This window comes from Octodon degus, unplaced genomic scaffold (genome assembly GCF_000260255.1).
Source record: "Octodon degus isolate 3935 unplaced genomic scaffold, OctDeg1.0 scaffold00003, whole genome shotgun sequence".
Lineage (NCBI taxonomy): Eukaryota > Metazoa > Chordata > Mammalia > Rodentia > Octodontidae > Octodon > Octodon degus.
Window position 1 is genome coordinate 30,812,020 of NW_004524579.1, and position 21,858 is coordinate 30,833,877.

Consider the following 21,858-nt stretch of genomic DNA (forward strand, 5'->3'; position numbering starts at 1 on the left):
GATTTGATTTGAAACTGTATCATTGCTATTTGTTTATCAACAAAACCATGGCAAAAAAAGATTATTGTTTTGCTATATTGAAGTATTATTAGTTTTTGTTTTAAAACTACTTAAATTTTTATTTGAATTCACTACTTTTTTGCCTGGATTTTGCTATGATAATTTTTTTAAATTGTTCTTAAAAGAAAAAATATATGCTATGGTATGGCAAATTCACCTTGTCTTCCCCATGACAGCAGATAAAGAAGCTGTAACCATGACAACATTAATGAGCTAGAGAGATTAGAGCCAGACTGGAGATTAGGCCTCCAAGAGCAAAGGAAAAGAGCCCTGATTGGTTCTTTATTGAGACCTTATTTGAAGACAAATTACTATTGCGAGAAAGCATGGAGGATTAGCAAGAACAACATTATTTCCCCTGTATAAAGAAGCCACTCCTTTATTAGAACTGTGTCCATCCTTTTTTAAAATGTAATGTCTGTTTACACTGAAGTAAAGAGTGTGTGATTAATTCTATTTGGAGCTTCATCTGAATCATCTGAACCTGAGCCAGCTCAATGAGAAGGAAGTCCCCAAAGCCTGGGAGAGCACCTCCGTGCGCAGGCTCGCCGGCGCCTGCGTGGTAGAAAGCTTGACTCAATTGTGATGAGGCTATCACATATGACTGAGGTGCTCTTGGGGGAAAATGATTTCAAGGCTTTGCTTCTGTTCTTTTTTTCTTTCCTAACTTCTTAAAAATGCTCAGGTTTTTTCCAACTCATTAACTGAACTTAAATATTTTTCTTAAAAAACAGTTAAGTGATTCTTTTATCTTTAAACTGATAAATTGTACAGATAATACATTTTGAATAAATTTTGCAGTCATTTCATCTGAGGTACTGATGAAGCAGGCGTTTGTGTTTTAAAAAATAATTTTATTGAGAAACAAAGAGCAATGAGACAGTTTCAAACCCGATTAGCAGGACAGTTTCAATAATTAATACATTGTATATTGTTGTCTTCTTAGTGGTTATTCATAGTACAAGATGCAGACATGATATCCTGTCCACAAATACTGTTAGAACAAATCTTTCTTCTCATTGAATTAAGAGAAACTAGCTATATATCTATCCTAATTATTTCGAATATACAGATACCAAACGCTCCTTCATTTGTATCCCCTTTTTTTGTTTAGTTTTGACAGAGAAGGGTATTTCATTGTCATTTAAATATTGTAAGTGTGTGAATTTATGTATAGAAATGAGAATAGTTTGGAGAATGGTTCTGAATACTTTCTTCTTTGGATGGACCTTGCCAAATAGGCTTCTAAAAAGCTTCCCCAATATAAACCAAGTGCCCATGTATGAGTCTGGTTCACACTAGCCAGTATGAGTGAGGACTAGTAAGCTTTTATATGTGTGTTTCCTTCACTATTTGTCAGGGTGAACCCTACTTTAAAGAGAAGTATTCTTTATTTTATCAGCTGTAAATATTTATATGATGCTGTTTTTTGCTATAAGCTTTGTGTATCTCTCCAAAGGAAAAAGCACTTGACCCAAGCCAAGAGGGAAAGTAAGAGTTAACTGGGGGATGGGTGTGTTAGAGTGGGAACTGCTCTTGTGAAGGTTCTGGCAGTTTTCAATAGTTAGACATGAGAAGGACAGGCTGCATAAGGACAAAAATGCTGGGGAGCCTCCAGACAAGTTCCATGAGAACACCGGCCTTCTCTGCCACTCACCATCCTCTCCTCTACCCCTAGAAGACGAATGGCAAGGGATGGTCAATACTGGCCAGGTGAACAGAGTAGTGAACACTGCCTGCTGAGGATGTCTGCAAGCCTCCACAACAGCACGTTTCTTGACCCCGGGAATACCTGGGAATTTTGCAGAAAGACCCAACCTGCAGACTCACTCTCAACCAATGGTAGTAGAGAAGTTAATAAACACCCCCACTTGCTACTCCCAGGAACAAAAAATGCCGAAGCGTGTCCCACACTGACCGACAGTCCCAAATGACATTGTCCTCTATTTCCTACAGTGACCAAGCCCTCTGTGTCACTAGGAACTGCCAGGGCTTTCTCAGAGCACTGCTAGCTTCTCACCTTTCTACTCATGTGCCTGGGATCGGTCACAAATAGGGTATTTGCACATAAATCCTTTCCTGAGGTTTGTCTGCTGGAGAAACCAAAACAAAAGGCAAGCAGGAAGGAAGCTGATTAAGAAATGTGAAATTTGTCCAGGGATAAAGAAGAGAGATTGAGAGTAATAAGTGAAGTAAAAGGACCAAATGCGTATTTGCATAAGCTTATTCTGGTTGCTGTACAATGCATGCATTTGGGGAAGGGAACTGAAAGTAAGCTCAGTCACTGGGAAATGTTAACAATATAAATATGGAGGCGAATCAGGTTTCATGAGTAGATTTGTGAGATAACCAGAAGGAGGAATGTCAGAATGTGCTGAGCACAGGAACAGTGAGGCATAGAGATGTGTCTCGGGGGGGTGTTCTGGGCTGTGTACTTGAAACGACCGTGTGAATGCAACCAGGAGACCAGAGTTGGAGGAAAGTAGCACAAAGGGGAGGGAAAGAATAACCGTACTCCAGTGTGCTGCTTCGAACGGCCCGTTTTTTTCTAGCTTGCTGCCAATCTTCCATTTATTTCAAATACTGTGCTGATTAGGAAACCATAGGGAAAATTTTATCTATAAAGAAGTAGCCAAAGAATTCATGGGACTGGAAATTCCTTTGAAAGCTTTCTGCCATTCTTTCAAATCTCTCTTATCTTTATATAACTAGTAAGAATTGTAAATTCATAATATGCCCAGAACTGCTGGAAATGACATATTCCTCTCTCCTCCACAAGAATGCTTTTCCAGCTAACAGGAGTTTAGCTCACAGCAGCAACACCAACTCAGACAGCCCCTGTACAAAGTGAATGCAAGAATGGAGACTGAGTTTTATAAGAACAAGAGAAAATGGTTTATAAAACCAGTTTGAAGATTATATGACAACAATGTGTGTTTGCAGTCAGGGGCTAGAATTCACCTGTCAAGATCAAACATACTTTCCCTACACTCATAGAGTTGAACAAGAAAACAGAAAGCTTGAGCAAAAATGAATTGTGTATTCACACACATACACACACACACACACACACACACACACACACACCTAATAATAGAAAAATTATACCACAGATTACAAATGGCTCAAATATTTAAAAGGCCAGTTTTCTGATTATGAATATTCAGAATCCTTCCTACACAGATTTTGTTCCAAATATGGTATTACTTTATTAGCATTGTAGAGTTGTATAACTTTGTCTTACAGAATCCTGTTATGTAACTGTAATCTTCTTTATTAGCAGTTTCTTCATCAGAATAATTTCACATTTGCTAGTCTTATCAATTTAAAAATATATATTGCTAATATAATTTCTGATGCAAAATAATTGTATACAATTTTACACTTCAGTATGATGTTTTGATACATGAATACAATGCAGCATTATTAAATCAAGCAAATTAACAAATCCATCACCTTCTGTATCAATCGTCTCTCTTGGTCAGACATTTGTAATCTACCGTCTTTGTTATGTGAGACATGCAACGTTATTGCTGACTGTAGTCACTCATCTAAGCAGTAGATTTCATAGCCTATTTCTACTAAGCCAGGAACAGAAAGACAAATATGGCATGGTCAAATATCTATGTGGAATCCACTAAAATTGATCTTGTGAAAGTAGAGAAAAGAATGGTAGCAAGAGGCTACAGGAGGGGAGAGTAGGACAGTAGAAGAGCTGTTAATCAAATGGTGCAGTTTCTATCAGCTCTTAATTTCTTACTTTTAATGTTCTGTGCTTTTAAAATACATAAATAAGCTATTTTAAATTGTATCAGAAAGAGCATAAACAGCTAAATGGAGTGCTGTTTTGTAATAGTTACTTGACTACATGAAACAGTGAAAGGTCATGGATTTGTAATGGGATGTTAGCATTTTTTTCATTTTTATTAATTTTATTGAGAAACAAATAGCAATGAGACAGCTTCAAAACCGATTGGTAAGACAGTTTCAATAATTAATACATTGCATATTGTTGTCTTCATAGTGGTTATTCATAGTACAAGAAGCTAACATGATATCCTGTCCAAACACCATTAGTATAAATCTTTCTTCTCATTGAATTAAGAGAAAGTAGCTGTATATCTATCTTAACTATTTTGCATATACAGATACATAATGGGCCTTCATTTATATCCCCTTTTTTGTTTACTTTTGCCAGAGATAGGTATTCCATTGCCATTTAAATATTGTAGGTACATGATTCAGCAAAATAGTCCAATATAGTCCAGTAGTCCATAATAGTAATGGGTCATCCACAGGACTGGCAATGTCAGAAGTTGTTGACTTGAGCCTTTTATAGTTCAGCATATTAATACAACTTTAATTTTTATACCTCCTTTTTATACTTTTCTGCTGGATGGTTCAGCCCAAGATAAAGCAAGACCTGTATAGCAAGAAATGTAACTTTTGTATTTGACAAGGTCAGTCAAATCCCCTCAGGATTTACCCTGAAACCCTGTACCGCAGTTTGTAGATCCTTTGTCAGTGTCAGTCAACCATGTAGATGAGTCACGGCCATTTTTTTTCCCCAGTTCAGCATGCTCTGAGGGCAAGGCTGGCGTAGTATGTGGTGCTGATGACCTAACTTCAGTCCCTTGTGCCTGCCTATGCTTGTCTAAGCAGTTGCTTTGAACCACTGAGGTTTCTCACCAGCCCTGGAATTTTGAAATAGATCACACAAGTCCATATCATTTTATCTATATCTAGTTGGTCTGCCTCTTTACTACCTTCAGTCACTATGAAAACTGTATATTAAAAATAAAATTAGTTATAAATGTTCCTTAACTACAAGAGAGGGAAACCAAAAATGTTTATTTTCCTTGTTACAAATCAGAGGAGTTCACTGTTTATTACAACTACAGAATCACATTTTTCCAAAGGAGTAAAATGAAATCAAAACAAAAGCCTCATAAAAATTCTTTGAGATTATAGCTCTTTCCTTGCTGTCCTTTAACAGACAGGATAACTTGCCCAAAATAGTTACTATAAATTAGATTTTATATTTAATATATATGTAGTATATACTCTGTTTTATAATGTCTTCCTCCATCTCAATATGAATGTATGTATTTATTGCTTTGTTTGTTTATTCTCTTGTTTTCTTATTATTCAGCCCCAGCCTATGCCCAAAAGGACTCAGAGAAATATACTATTAATTATTTAAAATTATTATTTTAAATAATATTAATACTTTGATATCATTAATATTCTTGTTTTCTGAGATACTTTTAATTATCTCTTAATGTCATGTTATTGAATTATATTGAGAATTCTAAAGCAAGGTCTTTCTTGGGTTTTCTCTTATTGTCATGGATCTCATGAGTAATATAAACTGGATAACTGGGATCCTGTGTGTCACTAAATAATCACTGTATTAAAATCAAATGAATTTGAAACATCTGAAATTCTATCTCCTATGCTCCTCCCCATTTTCCTCCTTCCTTTAAACTTATGTGACAAGCACCTTGGCTGTGCTTGCTGGCAGGTCACCTCTGTCCTCCACCTCATTCCGACTCATGGCACCAACACCATTGACACCCCTCTCCTTCCTCCTTAGCGATCCCCAGCTCCAGCGTCCTCCCTTCTGCGCCCAGAGACGTGGTCCCTGTCTTGGTTTCCAGTCGCTTTGTCCGTCTCAGTTGGCGACCACCTGCAGAACCAAAAGGAAGTATTCAAACCTTCACAGTCTTTTTCTCCAGAGAGGGTGACAACAGGTAGGTGCTACCAACAATTTTCAGTGCAATCTGCCTTCTCTTTAAATGTAGAACTATACTTATACTGGATCTCAAAATGCTTTACTTTCTAGTTGACAGCCATAGCTAAAGTATATCCTATTTAAGTTTCTATTTTCCTTTTCAATTTGACTTGAATTTAAGATAAAAAAGAAACACACACACACACACACACACACACACACACACCCTTATACTCTCTAAGATCATTTGTTACTATGAAAAGGAGATAGGCATTTTTTTTTTATTCTTGTCTCTACAAATGTTCGACTCCATGACCTTATGATGTTGCATAAATTCTTTGCAGCTCATTCCATGTGTGCAGTTATGAAAACTGGAAGTAATATTTCTTGTTCAATCATTCTCATGTCTTTACATACTTTTCCTGGAAGAGCTTTGAATTCAACATGCCAGACACCATGCTTACTGTCTCCTCCTTAAATTCATATTTTCCTCTCCCTTTTGCTTTGTGTTATTACCTTCCATCCAAGTGACCAAGCAAAAAGTCCAAGTCATGATTCACTCCTCCCTGACTTTCCACACAGGTGCTTGCCACCAAGTCTAGTCTAGATCAGCTCTGCCCAGCTCAGTCGGGCCTCCTTCTTCAACCCCCTTCACCAGCATCAATTTGGTTCCTCAAAATAGCTTCTCCCCTTCTAATCCAGCAGTAGTTTCATTTGTGGAATACAGGATAAAAGCCAGAGTTGTTCAGCAGTCAGCATGTGTGCTGGAAAAGACTGTGCATACATTGAAAACTCTAAAAGATGAGCCACCATTCATGTAGATCATAAACTACTGCTGAAAACTGTGAATGTTCTTACATTTGAATAGAATCAAAAAATATAGACATATACATGCAAATATATTTATATATACATTTCCAAAATCTTTTGAATATAAATCTACCCCGAGGTGCATACATTTAGAAGTATAGTTCCTATGACCATTAATGATCAAAAATATGTCACTTAAATCCAAATGGCAGGATTTGAAGTTTCACTGTATCAGATTTCTGACTTTTATGTATTTTTTTTCATGGGAAAAGCATAATACCTCCATTTCAGGATGGATTCAAAAACATAAGTAATATGTCTCAGGAAATAGTTGTAAAAACTTAATGACAGAGGGGCCAGGGATATAGCTCAGTAGAATAAGTGCTTGCCTGGCAAGCACAGTGTCCTGAGTTCAATCCCCAGTACCACAGGAGGGGGGAAAAAACCTTAATGAAAGAATTCACCTATAGCAATAGTATCAAACCTACAGCATGTGTGCTACAGTGGACAGTTACTGTCTTTGAAATCTCTGCAAGGTTCCCCTTCACTGACCTAAATAGTTCAGGGCAGTCATTGCACAAAGCAGAGTAAAGGGGGTAAGAAAAGGATGGGCTCAGAGATAATGTGGAAAAGAGACTCACAGAAGGCACAGCAGATGGTAAGGTGAAGAAGAACAAGAAGAAAAAGATGTTAGTTATATTTTTAAGTGAACCATTTACTTTTGTAATTGCTCATGATTTTGTGCTTATAATACAATTTTATAATTTCATCTTCTATGGAACTTTAAGCTTTTGCTTGTTCTTATGACCAGAACTTAGTCTTGCTCACTGCATCACCTATGTTATCTCTGTTTTAAGCATCATCCCCTTCATTACTTTCCAGACTTTCCCCTTCCTGTCTTCTGCTTAGATCACTTCTCACAACAAGATTTTGTTTCCAATGTGATCTACATTTCATGGACCATACATTTTGGTCACTGTTAACATTTCATGGATAATTGTTGCAGATTTTTGCCCATACTTACCAAGACAGTACTTGGGTTGCTACTTTCTCATTTTGTGTCACTTATTTTATTTATTTTTATTTTTAAAAGGGTATAAATTAAAATTAAGTCAACAAAATTGCAAGTGATACAGATTTTTCACTTAACAAAGCAATAAGAATTTCACAGTATTTGTTGTAATACATAGTGTTATCTTCCTACTAGTTATTCATATTACCAGCTATATGCATGTAAAATTGGAAGAAGAAAGAAAAAAATGAAAGAATGTATAAGAAATTAAGATCAAAAGAAGAAACAATTGAAAAAGAGAGAGATGAAACAAATGAAAACATTAACTGTTTCTTATCATAGACCGGTAGAAATACACAGTACAGTTATCCAAACCATTGGGCTTACATGCATAGATAAATCTCTTTCCTCCACTCCCTCTCCTGTCCTCTTCCTCAACTCAATATCTCTTTTCTTTTGAATAAGTTCATTCCCTTTTCCCAGTGTCTATTGTGCTCTTTTGCTTCGATGTTTCTATTTCAGGTGCTCACACTGAGGAGACAATGTGATGTTTGCACATGCGGGCCTGATTTATATCATTTAAGCATAGCCTTCTGTTGGTAAATGGATGTACCGCCTTTTTTTTTTTTTTTTTTTTTTTTTTTTTTTTTTTTTTTTTAGGACAAGGTCTACAGGTTCTCACTACTAGATTGGACTTGTAGTGATTCTGCTGTTTCAACCTCCCAAGCTCTGGGATTACAGGCATGTGTCACCATGCCCAGTCTCAATCGCTGGGCATCTGAATCTCAGGGCACCCCATGGGTGGGGTCAGCATGGCACACCAGGGATCAAACCCCAGCCACTGTGCTCTGCCTAAACAGGCACTTTAGTCTGCCAAGCTATTAGGCTGGCCCGATGTATCACTTGTCTAGCAAGCATTAACTTCAGTCTATAGATCTTTCCCCTGGTTCTGGCACTTGCATAGCTATGAATAGCTGTGTGAAAGGGAGAACTGGAATGAGACTTCTCACTTCCGATTCTTAACTGTAATCTCCTGGAGCCTATTAATACTGCTGCCAGTTATATACTCTTTTGTGGTCTCTCTTACACATATCTCTGAGTACACTGCATTCCTTTTCCCATCTTTTTAGACATTCAACATCTCTGTCCTTTCATTTGCTCTTCCAATTTCCTGAAAAGTCACAAGGCAGGTTCTACAAGAATTCATAGTCAACCCATCTGCACAGGTGTGACTTTAAGTATGTAATCTGTCTTTCCTCAAGTTTTTCTCCCTAAAACTCCTGTGCTCTGAATAAAGTCAAACTAACACTTTACACCAGATCTTAGCATTTCTTGCAGTGTGGAAGCACGCAGGTTTAGCCACTCTCCTTTCCTAAATATTCAATTTCTCCCACTTGGGGTATCATGTCTACCATCATATATAATAATAGAGCTGTAGCTTCTATTTCAACACATTCTTCCAGTTTGCTCTCCTGTGCTGCTCCATCATCTACTGCCTCTCAAGCCAATGTTTCCTGAATTATCCATTTTCATTCCAATATTTTATTCCATGTGCCAGTTATGATTTCAAATATCTCTGAAACTGCTCTCTCCTCAAGACCATGAATGACCTTCATGTTTCAGAAGTGAATAGTTAATTCTTGGTCCTCACATTACTTGGCCAGTAGCAAGTTTTGTCCCATTGACTCTTTTATAACACTCAATTTTCATTTGATTTATATTCATTATCTTCTCTTGGTCTTACTCCAACCCTTATGACCATCATTTTCAGACTCTTTCACATTTAATTATCAATCTCTCTGATCTGTAGATATTGAATTCTAGCACTCAGGCCTTGAGACTGTCTTTTCAAACCACATTATGGCTTTATATTCTATCAATAGGTTGATGCCTTCCAAATTTGTATCTCTGCTCTTAAATTTTATTTGTAATCTCATTTCTTACTTGATTTGTTAAGATGTCCCTCAGCATCAGGAAATTATGAAGAAAACAAAGTACTTGATTTTCCTCTACATCAACATGTTCCCTCCATATATTTTTCGTACCAGCAATTTCACTAAGCTCATTGAAATCTTTATCCGTCTCACTAAGCAAAAACCATTGGAAGCATTCCTGTTTTACACCATATACCAAATTCACTCATCAAGTCTTAAGTATCATCAGAATATACTCTCAATTATTTGAGACAACTCAATATCTGGTGTTTACTACAAAGTAATACAGAAATATTGGTTATAATTTCACATGCTGATCTAATAGATGGCACTAAAGGGGTTTATGTGCTATTCTAGTTTCTTCAAACTAGAAAATCTTCAATTTTCACAAAAGAAACTAAAATAAAAAAGAAATGAAGACAGGACACATACAGGACCCATCATTACTTTCCCTTCCTCCTGTATGAAGTGCTGAACTAGCATCCAAAGTCTGACATCACCAGAGCAATTGAGTCAATGTCCACAACTTAAGTTCATCTCTCTCCTTCCTCTGCTTCAAAACCCTCCAGGGAGCCTCTACTGCATTCAGAGAATTAGCAGAAACCTTGCTGTCCTGGCCTCTTGCTTCTTTTCTTCCCCCCTTATTCTTACCCGTCTTCTGTTTGTTCACTTCTCTACAGTCCTGTTGGCTTTCCTAGGTTTCCAAAATATACCTCAGGTCCTCATTACATACATTCACACTTGCTGAGTGATAGATTTAGAATGTTCTCATCCCCAGGTATGGATTATCCCTGAACCTCCACAAAGTCTTTGCTGAATTTCCATCTTTTGTAGATACCTTTCCAGGTCCCTAGTGCTCTCTGCCTTTTATTAATCTTTAGCTTCTATTACTTTTTACTTACTAACTTTGTATCCCTAAACACCTTCCTCCCCAAAATATAAGCTTCATATGGGAAGGATTCTGGGCAAAAATCCTAGAAAATATCTACTAATATACAGCTACTAAGTACTTCTAAATCTGAATCGCTTTCTTTCCCCTTTATCTCTTCCATTCACCTTTATTATATCACAAGTACAGAATTAGCCCAATTATCTAAACTAGCCTGTGTATATACATATACATTTCTTTTTCCCTTTCTTCTATTATACTGCTGATTTCTGCTGGTCTGTTGAAAGGAGTAGTTAGTGCTTAAATTTTTCCCTCTCTGTCCTTTTTAACTTTTCATATGATTCAGACCTTCTTTTAGCCAAAAAAGAAATCTGCAACTTTCTGCCACATTCATGATATCCATGATGCATGAAACACACATTCATGTTTCTATGTTTAGTTGAACACTTGTGTGCCCCCTTCTGTGATGACTCAGCCTAGTCCTTATTTCTAATTCATGCCTGATGACCTGGCACCATGACCTGTGTTCACATTCCTCGATCAGAGCTCGCATAGTCAGTGTGGAAGAGAAACAGGCATGACATTTTCAATGGACTTTCCCCTGCTTCTCAAATAAATTATGTTATTGGAGTGTATAAAGAAGGTAACTGCAGTTCAGTAAAAATAAAAGGTGTTTAATTAGAAAAAAAAGTTGATATTGAAATTTATCCAGTATCCCCATTCATTTTGTGTTTCCTGACTCTCAGCTAGAATAAATATGTTATGTGTCTCTGATCAGTAAGCTGTGATGTTTATTTAGCTCCTAAACATAATAGCTTTTTTAAAAGGTAGTGGATTTAACATTTGACTCAGATTAGCAATACCTTTGTCAGGCAAATTACTTCAGTTCAGATTGTTATTAATCTGTCTGATTGTCTAACCGTGTCAACCAGGTGAGTGCCACACTTAACATTGTGTTTAAAGTTAGCTCCTGGAGGCGCTCCCATCTTATAAGTCCGGCAGCAGACAGTATGCCAAAAGCTGAGAGCTAGACTGCAGTTGAAGTAACGATCTCTCTCAGACGTTGTACAACCTAAATTTCATGGAACCAGAAGTGATCTCAGGATCACAATCTAACTTGGTGCCACTTACATGTTTTGAGACTGATGCTCAGAGAACAAGTGAGTTTCACGCCCAAGGTCACAGACTTAGCATCAAAAATGATTCATTATTCATTGAGGACTTATTGTGTTGATACCAGGCTATGCAACTTATTAAATAATCTTTTGAAATCCTCAAAACAAAATCATTATCCACGAGAGCCTTACAGAAGTTCACACTTCTGTGTAGCCACTGAGGAGTGGAATCATATTTTAAAGCAAGCGTGAGTTCGAATCCAGGATGTTCTATGCTTCCTATAAGACATTAGTGTGGAGGACAAGTAAGCTCACTTGGTATATATAGATTTATGATAAGCACTTCCAAGTTTCTTTCTAATAATTTTGTGAGTTAATGGCTAATTGACCTGCATCATTTATCATATTTTTAAAATTTTTATTCATTTTAATCAGAAAAGAAGTACAATAGCAATGAAACAATTTCAAAAGAGATTAATAGGACTGTTGTAATAATTAATACATTGCATATTGTTGTAATAGTTATTCAGAGGACCAGATGTATACATGATATCTTATCTAAACAGTATTGGTACAAACTTTTCTTCTCAATGAACTAAGAGAAAGTTGCTGTATACTTATTCTAACTATCTTGTGTATACATGCATATATATGTATTTTTTTTCTTTTTTAAAAAACACAGTAGTGAATTTTTATATATGTAAAATGTTATCCTTCCTTTTTAGTAATGTGACACTGACTCGTGCAGCATGACAGGGTAGTCAGAGGCCCAAGTGGTGCTCTGTGGTGACGGGGAGGAGTCACCTAGGCTTGCATTCTGATGCAGAAGTGTGTCTGCTGTGGGACACTGGACCCACCACTACTGAGTTGTTTTCCTCATGTTGTTTATCAGAGTACCTGGCTCTTAAGTTTAGGATGAATATTAAATTAATTTGTTAATAAAGTGCCTGTGATACTTGGTTTTGTAGTTTGTGTTCTTTGTTTTTATTTTTGTGTTGTTTCCCAGTATGCCAAAAGCACTCACTTCTTGCTAACTAAAGTCATGTAGAAATCATTGTACAGGCTTGAAAGTAAAATGAATGAAAGAAGAGGAATTTCCTAATACTTATTTAGAGAAGAATTTGTTACTTTTGAAAGTCATAGCCCTTTTGACTCTCAGATAATGTACTCAGGATGATGTCCATCTTGCTGAGAAGCATGTTCAGAAGACTAAAAATGCTGACTGAGAAACTACACAACTAGCAAATATTGGAGGTAGGATTTAAATGCAAGGTTCTTCATCCTGGGATCTCTTCATATGTACAAAAAGCAAAAGATACTTCCTAAATAGGTTACATGTAAAATGTTATAGGAGTTCAGAAGAGAGAAATTAAAACCCCTTTACGAGCATCATTCAATTTAATCCTCACAATAACACTGTGAGGTGCGCAGATAAGGGGCTGGTGTCTTCATTTTACAAATGAAGCAGGGAAGACTGCGATCACACCTGACGTGTTCAAGGTCAGATACTATTTTCCTGCAGAACAAAGGCTGCACCAGGTCTTTCACCTGCAGCACTGATGCTCTTTATTGCTTTATGCTGCCTTAAAAACCTCTGCTCACTGCAGGATTAGAGCCTGGCTTTGTATGATTGGCATGGAGAATTCCTTTTAGAATTCACTGCGCGTTACATTTTCAATATGCTGTTTACATATTCTTTCCCTGCTCTTCAGAGATGAAGACTCTGCAGCTGATGAAGCTTGTTGTCCATGAAAGGAGTGTACTGTAATAGAAAGAGGACAGCACTCAGAGGCCATAACTCCACCTCGGTCCTGCCTTCAAGCTTGGCAAAGCTAGCCTCCCTTTCAGAGTCTCTGCCTTTCTATACAGTGTGAAACCCTGCTCCTTCAGCCTCAAAATATCCTTAGATCAGTGAATGAAAGAATAGTAATTTTATTCTTCCTATAGACGGAAGGCATCTTGAAAAATAAGGCAGGCCATATATAAATGTTATATGAAAGAGAACCAGCCATTTTTCACTTAAGCAATAAACATTAAGTTTGAGTCAAATGTGACCTGCACTATGTTAAAAAAAAAAGTAAGGAATCTGCAAGTTTCTCTGGACATCATTAAGTAGTCCCAGGAGGATCATCAGTGGTGAAGACACAGTGCACACTGAGTTACATGTGCCCACAGAGAGGAGCATGCTTCTAAATGCAAATATAATGTGTGTGTGTGTGTGTGTGTGAGAGAGAGAGAGAGAGAGAGAGAGAGAGAGAGAGAGAGAGAGGAGAGAGGCCTCTTGGTTGCAGTGCATTCTGGGAGTCGGACGAGAGGTCAGCCAGGTGCAGCCAGGAGCCACATAACTGGCTGCTCCAAAAGTCCAACCAGAAGGTGACCAGAGCTCAGATGAAGGGTGTGCCAACAGAGAAGGAACAGCAGAGATAAATTTGAGAGCTACTTAGGAGGCACAACTGCCAGAACCAGCTGATGGATTGCCCATGATTGGCGAGGGAGATGCCAAGGACAGTCAGAGGTGTCTGGTATATTTTAGAGGAGGAGAGTGATGTAATTCTCTGAGATTAGGATACAGAAAAAGGTCCAGATGTGGGGATGAAGACTATAAATTCAATTTCAAACACATTCTATTTGGCACACCTTTACAACTTCCCAGGGCAAGTGGAAGGGAGGACCTTGAAAATGAATCTGGAGTTTAGAGATCAGGTCAGTGACACTGCTGTGGAATTCAGCAGCGTGTGTGAGGCCACTGTGGTTCAGGAAGGAAAAATGGCCCATCCAAAGAAAACAGAACATGAAAAGAACCCAAAACTAAATTATATTTATCGTTAAGATGAAGGATGAAATTAATCTAAATAATTTGAGACCACAATTTATTCCAATAAGAACACAGCTTTTAATTTGTGGTTGCAGTAGCTGCTTTATACAGTTAGTTTCCTGGATATATGTACGAGACATTGAAGCAGAGAGTATATTAAGTATTTTTAAAAACCTTTTCCTAGATCTATGCTATTTAGCAGTTCTAAAAAACCATGAACTTTTAACCAATATTTAATGAAAAATCCAGAAATTCCTTTGACAAAGAAAACAATCTCCATTTCTCATTATCTTTTATGCAACATTGAATCTTCTCAAGATTTTCTTTCCTTGTAAAAGATTACTGACTCCAGAATCTATGGCTTTAGTACAATAAGAAGCATATTATTTGAGGATGGCTGCTGCTATAAATTTGAGCCTTATTTCAGTAAACATCATATTTCAATTTTAAAATCTTTTCATTCTTGTTCCATTCATGCACTCAATAAAAAATGTGAAATGATGTGATACAAAGATGCTAAAGATGTGTCATTAAAAATAACAATTCCTTCCTTACTAAAAAACAACATGATTCTTCCTCCTGAAAGCAACTAATTAGGTATTTGATGCTTCTAGACAGCCTTTATTTTTCCACTCAGAGTTATAACAAAATGCTAGCACCATGGTGCCCGGCAATCAAGACGTGTGTGTTTATGTTTATACTGGAGACTGGTTAAAAACAATCCACCGAGAATCAGGATAGTGCTTAATCTATGAATTCTTATTTACTTTCAAAATACAAAAACAGAAGCTCTGAATACAGATTAAAAAGTACACACAGGTTGATTTTCCATTCCGAGTTAAAAAAAAGAAAAATTAGGATAGGAAGGCTTCTTAGACTGGGTCTCACTCTCTTGTTTGCACATAGTGAAATCAAGACCCTGAAAGATGACATAGCATCATGCCAAAGAGGACCCAAATCAATTGGGACGGAACATGGAATCAAATCCTAGTTCTCTAGGCAATTCTAGAATATAGTCTGTGTGGAAATTTGAAGTCATTAATATCTTAAAATACAATTATTTGTGTATTCATTTCAAAAGTTATTAACTCTAGTAGTTGTTCTTGATATTCAATGGGTATTGCGGCCAGGGAGATGGCTCAGTAGAATAAGCGCTTACCTGGAAAGAGCAAGGACCTAAGTTCAATCCCCAATTCCACCAAAAAAAAAAAAAAAAAATCAATGAGTATATATGCTGATGGTGAATGAAATATCCACTGACCATGGCTTCTCTTCTAAAATAATTCACAACCAAGCAGAAGAGAAAGATATGTCCATCATACCTGTTAATGAAATGTATTAAGTGCTCTCCTAGGGGTGTGAGCTAAAAACAACAGAGATAGAGAGAAAGAGAGAGAGAGACAGAGATGGAGAGACAGAGACAGAAAGAGACAGAGACAGAGACAGAGAGACAGAGACAGACAGAGACAGAGAGAGACAGAGACAGACAGACAGCTCTTTAATGTACCAACAAGGAAATTTCATTTGAATTGAATTCAAGTTGAATTTTATTTCAAGCAAATTTTGACAAATTGAGAAGAAATTGAATCCAAAGAAGATAACTACTCCAGGATACCTGAAATAAAATAAAGAAAGCAAAGCAAGGAAGAGAATAGATAGAGTCAGGTTAGGATATGAATCTGGGGGAAGCTAGCTCATTTCAGAGACATGTGACAAGGGTTGTGCCACACTGTGAAGGTCTCTGGATTGTCCAAAGGAAGTAGGACTGAATGAGCTATGTAACGGCGGCCAGCAGAAGGCTTCAGGGATGGGGCTGATAGGTTAATTATGTTGGAAAAAAATCTGTTAAGTTAGAAAAACAGAGAAGACCAATGACAGAGAGCTAGCAAAAGCTGTTGTAATGCATTGTGGATGTGAGCTAGAGCAGAGACTGGTTTCAGAAGTAGTAGAATGCAGCTGAACAGAATTAGGTGCCACTGCAGCTTGTACAAGAGTGTGTTTCATGTCACTATGTGTGACGCAGAGCATATCAGTGCTTAGGAATTATGCTGACTGATCTCAGCAAAGCAGAAGCATTCTTTCTGAGTCAAAGTATGCACTTGTAGAAAATCAGGAGTTATTTCCAAGAAACTGCAGTGAGCTGTCTTAAGCACCATAAAGTTGACTTTATAAAAACAAACTTCTTTGTGCTAATGTCTAGTGATATCCTGTAATAATCAGACACAGTTGCCTACCATTGTTTTTCAGTCCCTAGAAAGAGGCAGGGGAGTCACATATTTGATACTTTGGATTTTAAGTGAGTCAATTTACAGTGAATGGATTCCAGACGTCACACATGTCTTGTTTTCTTTAGACATCAAAACTGCACACCGCCAACGCTGTGTTTATCTGGCAATGGGAGGGGTAGGGCCTAAAACGTAAGACTAGCTGCTCCCTCATGGAGGTGACACAGAGGTGCTCTGAGAGGGCACATGCCGGGCAGCAGGAATTGGCCTGTTTGGAACCTGAGACACCCAGCGTCATCTGGTGACCTCTCCAGTATCATCCCAAGTCAGTCTTCACTTACTTGCTGGAAAGTGATTTGTGAGATTTTATTTACAGTATATAAGGCTGCAGATAAAAATCGAGAGCAATTTTAGGGGCTTGTACTAGCACAGATCATGAAGCCTTCCTATGCCTCACTTATTTCACTTAACGTGATCTCCAGTTCCATCCATTTTGCTGCAAATGATGAAAATCACTACTCTTTTGGCTGAATGATATTCCATTTTATACCTATAATTTGCTGTTTTCTTTATTCATGTTTTCATTAACAAGTATCTACCAATTATGACAAATATAGCCGTAAACATGAAATGCGTGGATCTGTGATACGCTGATATTTCCTTTGGATGTGTTTCACAAGTGAGATAGCTAAATTACATGGTACATCTACTTTTATTTTTCTGAAGAGCCCCATAGAAATCTCCCCAGTGGCTATCCAGTTTTCCTTTGTATCAACAGTGTATCTGAGTTTTGTCTTCTCCACGTGCTCATCAGCATTTGTACGTGTGTGTGTGTGTTTCTTTTTCAGAATTGCAGTTCTAACTGAGATAACATTACATATCATTATGTTTTAAATTTGTGTTTTCTTGCTGCCTAACAAAATTAAATATTCTTTTAAAATTGTCTAGCTCATTTGAATTTCTTCTTTTTGAGAAATGTCATTCTGTATCATTTACCTACTAAGTAATTGAATTTTTGTTGTTGGTGGGTTTTTTTTGAGATATATATATATATTCATGATGTAATTTTTGTCAAGAAGCTTGCAAATATTTTTTTCCTTTGCTTGTTTCTGCTGCCCACTGAGTATTTATTTTGCTATACAGAATCTTTTTAGTCAGATGTAATCCCATTTTTCTGTTTTTGCTTTGTGTTTCTTATACTTTTAGAATATTATGCAAAAAAATTTTCCCCATACCGATGTCTCCAAATGTTTCTCCTGTTTTCTTCTAGTAGTTTTTATAGTATCAGATGTTACATTTAGGTCTTTAATTCTTGGAGAAGGTTTTCTTTCAAAATGTAACTTTCTGGCCTTACCAGTGTTACTTTGGTAGAGTAAGTATTGTAATACATGACATGTTGAAATAGTAGCTAATGTTTCTTACTTTATCTATTTTAAAGTAACTAGTGAATCCCAATCAGACCCCTCCCTTGACATATATTCTAATTAACCTTCTAGCAACACAGTATTTCTAAAAGGATATCCAACCTCATTGTAATGATGCTCACTTAAGGTCATTTCTCTTTGTAGGAATAATATGCATATGACTATATATATATATATATATATATATATATAATTTCAACCTTTTAAAATGTAGAATTCTATAGTATTAGGTCCATTCATATTTTCCACATACTTTTATATTCTCCACTTAAAACTGTATCTATTACACACTAATCCCACCTCCACTCTCTGCCAACCACCTACAGTGCATATTTTAAGCAGTAGTAGTATTGAATAAAATTATGTTAACAAACAACAAATGACTCCTAAGTTGCACAACAGTTCAAAATTATTTCTGGCTCAAAAACCATAAAAATAGATGTTCCTGATTGACAGGCAGGTTTCTTTGCCTATCTCTTCTCTAAAATTCTTGTGAATTTTGACCCTTCCATCATCACCATATGGCTCCCAATAGATGTTTCCCTCTGGCCAGAGGTAAAGAGAGAAGACAGGGAGGATTAGCTCCTTGCAGTTTTCTTAGGCCCGATCTTGAATACCACATTTAATGACATGCAACCACAGCTAATCATGAGAGCAGCTTGTAAATATAGCCTCATACCATGAGAAGAAATTGTAGGTTTGAATATGAGTTAGTCTCCGCTGCATCCTAGTAAATGTGTACATAGGTCTGGAAATCACCATTCATATGCTCTGGAATTTTTTTTCTTTTTTTGGAATTTTTTTTCTAGAAAACATAATTGTCTCTGGTAAAAATCATAGATCTCACTTTTTATATATCTAAAAATAAACCCATACCAAAGTTAAAATGTATATATAGGAAGAGATGTGTAGGATTAGAAACCTTAAGAAATAGTTCAATGGCATAGGAGTTTCTTTTTTCATGCAGTGCAGTTATATGTTGAAGGCCAACAAAAATATATGTGTGTTGAGAATAATGCACATCCTTAATGAGTACTTACATGGTCCTCATTCTTATTTATATCACCCATGTCAGAGAGCGTATCTGCTTTTATTGTGAACTGCAAATCTTACCATGATCACATTGATTTGTTTATTTGCAATTTGGAGGAAGTGCTTAGTGGTGAGCCAGTCGAGCATGTGTAGATGTGGCTTGGAGCACAAAAGAAACCACATTTCTTACTATTTCTTCCTAAAAGTGAATTTTCTTCCTTTCAGTAACTATACTTAAAGTAACTGCAAGAGTCCCAGCTCAGACAAACATAGGAGCACTTGGTGTCTACATTTTCTTTCCCTACAATGAAAGAAAATGCATAAATGCATTTGCTGGCAGAACTAACAAAGACCAATTTATGGAATAATCGTCACCATGATTCCTGTCATTAGCCGGATGTTTACAGAATACATCTTCCTGTCTGGCTTCCAGATGTTTCTTCTTTTTTAATAGCTGTTTGGTTGTCATGAGTTTAGAATTCTGAATTGTAAATTGTCAAGGGAAGAATTCAGTCTCCAAGTTTCATGGAGAATAACATATGCCTGAACTTCTCAAACCTTGCAACATGGATTTATATGTTCTTCCCTTTTGTTTATTTCCCATAGTAAGCCTCAGAGGTCTCAAATTATGTCCCAGAGTTATCCTTAAATGAGTTAGCAACCTTTTAGTTGTTCATGATTCTTGTACAGCAAGAAACATTCATTCATTATTCATTTTGGAATAATCCCTTTCTACAACTTTGGCTTCCTAGGGAACGAGCATTGAATACAACCCAGCCCGGGTCCCTTCAGCTTACTGTGGGAAACCTGAAACCAGAAGCCATGTACACCTTCAGAGTTGTTGCCTACAACGAGTGGGGCCCAGGGGAGAGTTCCCAGCCCATCAAGGTGGCCACTCAGCCCGAGTGTGAGTATGAAGAGGGAAGGGCGGTGCAGGGCTCAGAGAGTACGTGTTTTCATCTGCAAAATCCTTTTGTAGAACTTTCTGTGATGGCAAGTGGAAGGAAAAAATATACACCACATATTTAACCTGAAAGTTTTGAGAGGCAAGATAACTTTATAGTAAAATATCTGCCTCACTTTTAAGACATGTTTGCATAATGGTAAATGATGGCAAGCAAAGGCTTAGTCCATCTATCACAGCTTTATGGGATCTTTTCCTCAGAAAGTGACTTATTTGCCAAACAGTGTCTCACCATCACTACTGGGTGTCAGCTTCCTGCATTGGTTTCTCATAGAAGCTTCTAAGTTCATCTATGAAAAGTGTATCATAAAAAGTAAGAGAATAATGGCATAGAACATCTTAATTCAGGGATTTATTAAATACCCTGCATGTGCATTGAATGTACTCAAGAGGCTTCCAAAGACAAACTGGAAATTCAAGAATATAGGCAATAACCTTCATTTGCAACTCTCATTGCTTTCTAAATTGACTCACTGTATTAACCTATTCATCCAGGAGTAAGGCAAGTTGTAATTCAATGATTTCCACTGATACAAAGGATAAATCTCAAAATTGTTTATTTGAAAATATATCTGCACCTTACCAAATTTCATTTTTTTCTTTTCTGTTATTTGAAACAATAAGTTAGTGATAGGTAGTTTGCCAGCTTTGTATCTGTTGACAAAAATTATAAACTAGAAGTTCAATTCGAAATATTGGTACTTGTAAGTGATACCTTATTTGGTACATAGAATTCATCTGTCCTTTTCTTTTAAAAAAAATGCTACTTTATATTCCTGTTTGTATTATATAAAGCTGTACTTCATGTGAAAAGAATTTGAAGGTGAGGAAGTGCTAATTAGAAATATTTTCCAAATGGAAAATGGGAGAAATTAATCTTTGTGTCCAGTCACATCTAGGGTGACAGAAATCAGTACGTCAAAAAGAGAGAGTAGGCCACGTGAGTGCCCAGGATGGCTTACTCTTACCAAATTCCTCCCCATTACTTCTTGATCACCTGAGAGGGCCAGGATTGGATGGATCATGTTGGAAGGACAAAGGGCTTCACTTTATAATTCCTGCCAGTGTTTGCCTCACAGAAAGAAGGCAAATAAGCTGAGATACTTATGTTTGTTTCAGAAACATAAAATGCATAGGCTTCAAGCAGGCATTCAGAAAGGCAGGATCCCAGAAAGGACCAGATCAATAATTTTCAAGATACTCTACAAAACAAAATAAATCAAAATTTTGTTGAAAAATTGTAAGAGAGTGTAAGGTAGCTGTAAGAGAACATTAGTTACTCTCTGCAGAGAGAGAGAGAAAGGGGGGTATGATTAAAATGTGTTGCATTTAAATAAGCTTTTTACACTTAAGGATACATTCTCATTGATGCCTCAAAATATTCCCCGATTCAAATGCACTTATTCTTCCTTGTCACTTTCTGGAGAGGTTCTGAAAGTTCCTTTTCACGAGTGTCTCTGGTTGTGCCATCCCAGCTGTCACAATGTCCTCAGTGGCTTCAAAGCATGTGCCTTTCTTGGCCATTTTGTCTGAGGTAAAACTCATAAGTCTCAGAGTGCTGGATCCGGTGAATGAGAAGGCTGAGGACACACCATAATGGTGTGCTGAGATGACTTTTGTATGGTGCGCAGTAGCCACCATCACCATATTGTTGCTCTGACTTCACGAAGATGTGAAAGAGGGTCTCCAGCACATGACATAGTGAGGAGAAAGCTAGGAAAAGCTTTGGCTCCAACTGAAGCCAGAGCGGGGGATTTTGAATGGGCTTGATGAAATGGTGTCTCTGTACACATTTAAAAAATTTTAATTTATTTTTTTTCTTTTCAAAGTTTTATTGATAAACA

At 37.0% G+C, this 21,858-nt stretch overlaps 1 protein-coding gene across 1 annotated transcript in view; it reads left to right on the plus strand.

Moving 5' to 3' along the window:
- The window catches only part of Dcc (DCC netrin 1 receptor), a 1,292,183-nt gene that overhangs the window by 880,006 nt on the left and 390,319 nt on the right, over positions 1-21,858 (plus strand). The window contains exons 8-9 of the mRNA XM_004623665.2: positions 5,657-5,813; positions 19,803-19,957. Of these exons, the coding sequence (XP_004623722.1) occupies positions 5,657-5,813; positions 19,803-19,957 (312 nt within the window). The remainder of the gene's footprint in view (positions 1-5,656; positions 5,814-19,802; positions 19,958-21,858) is intronic.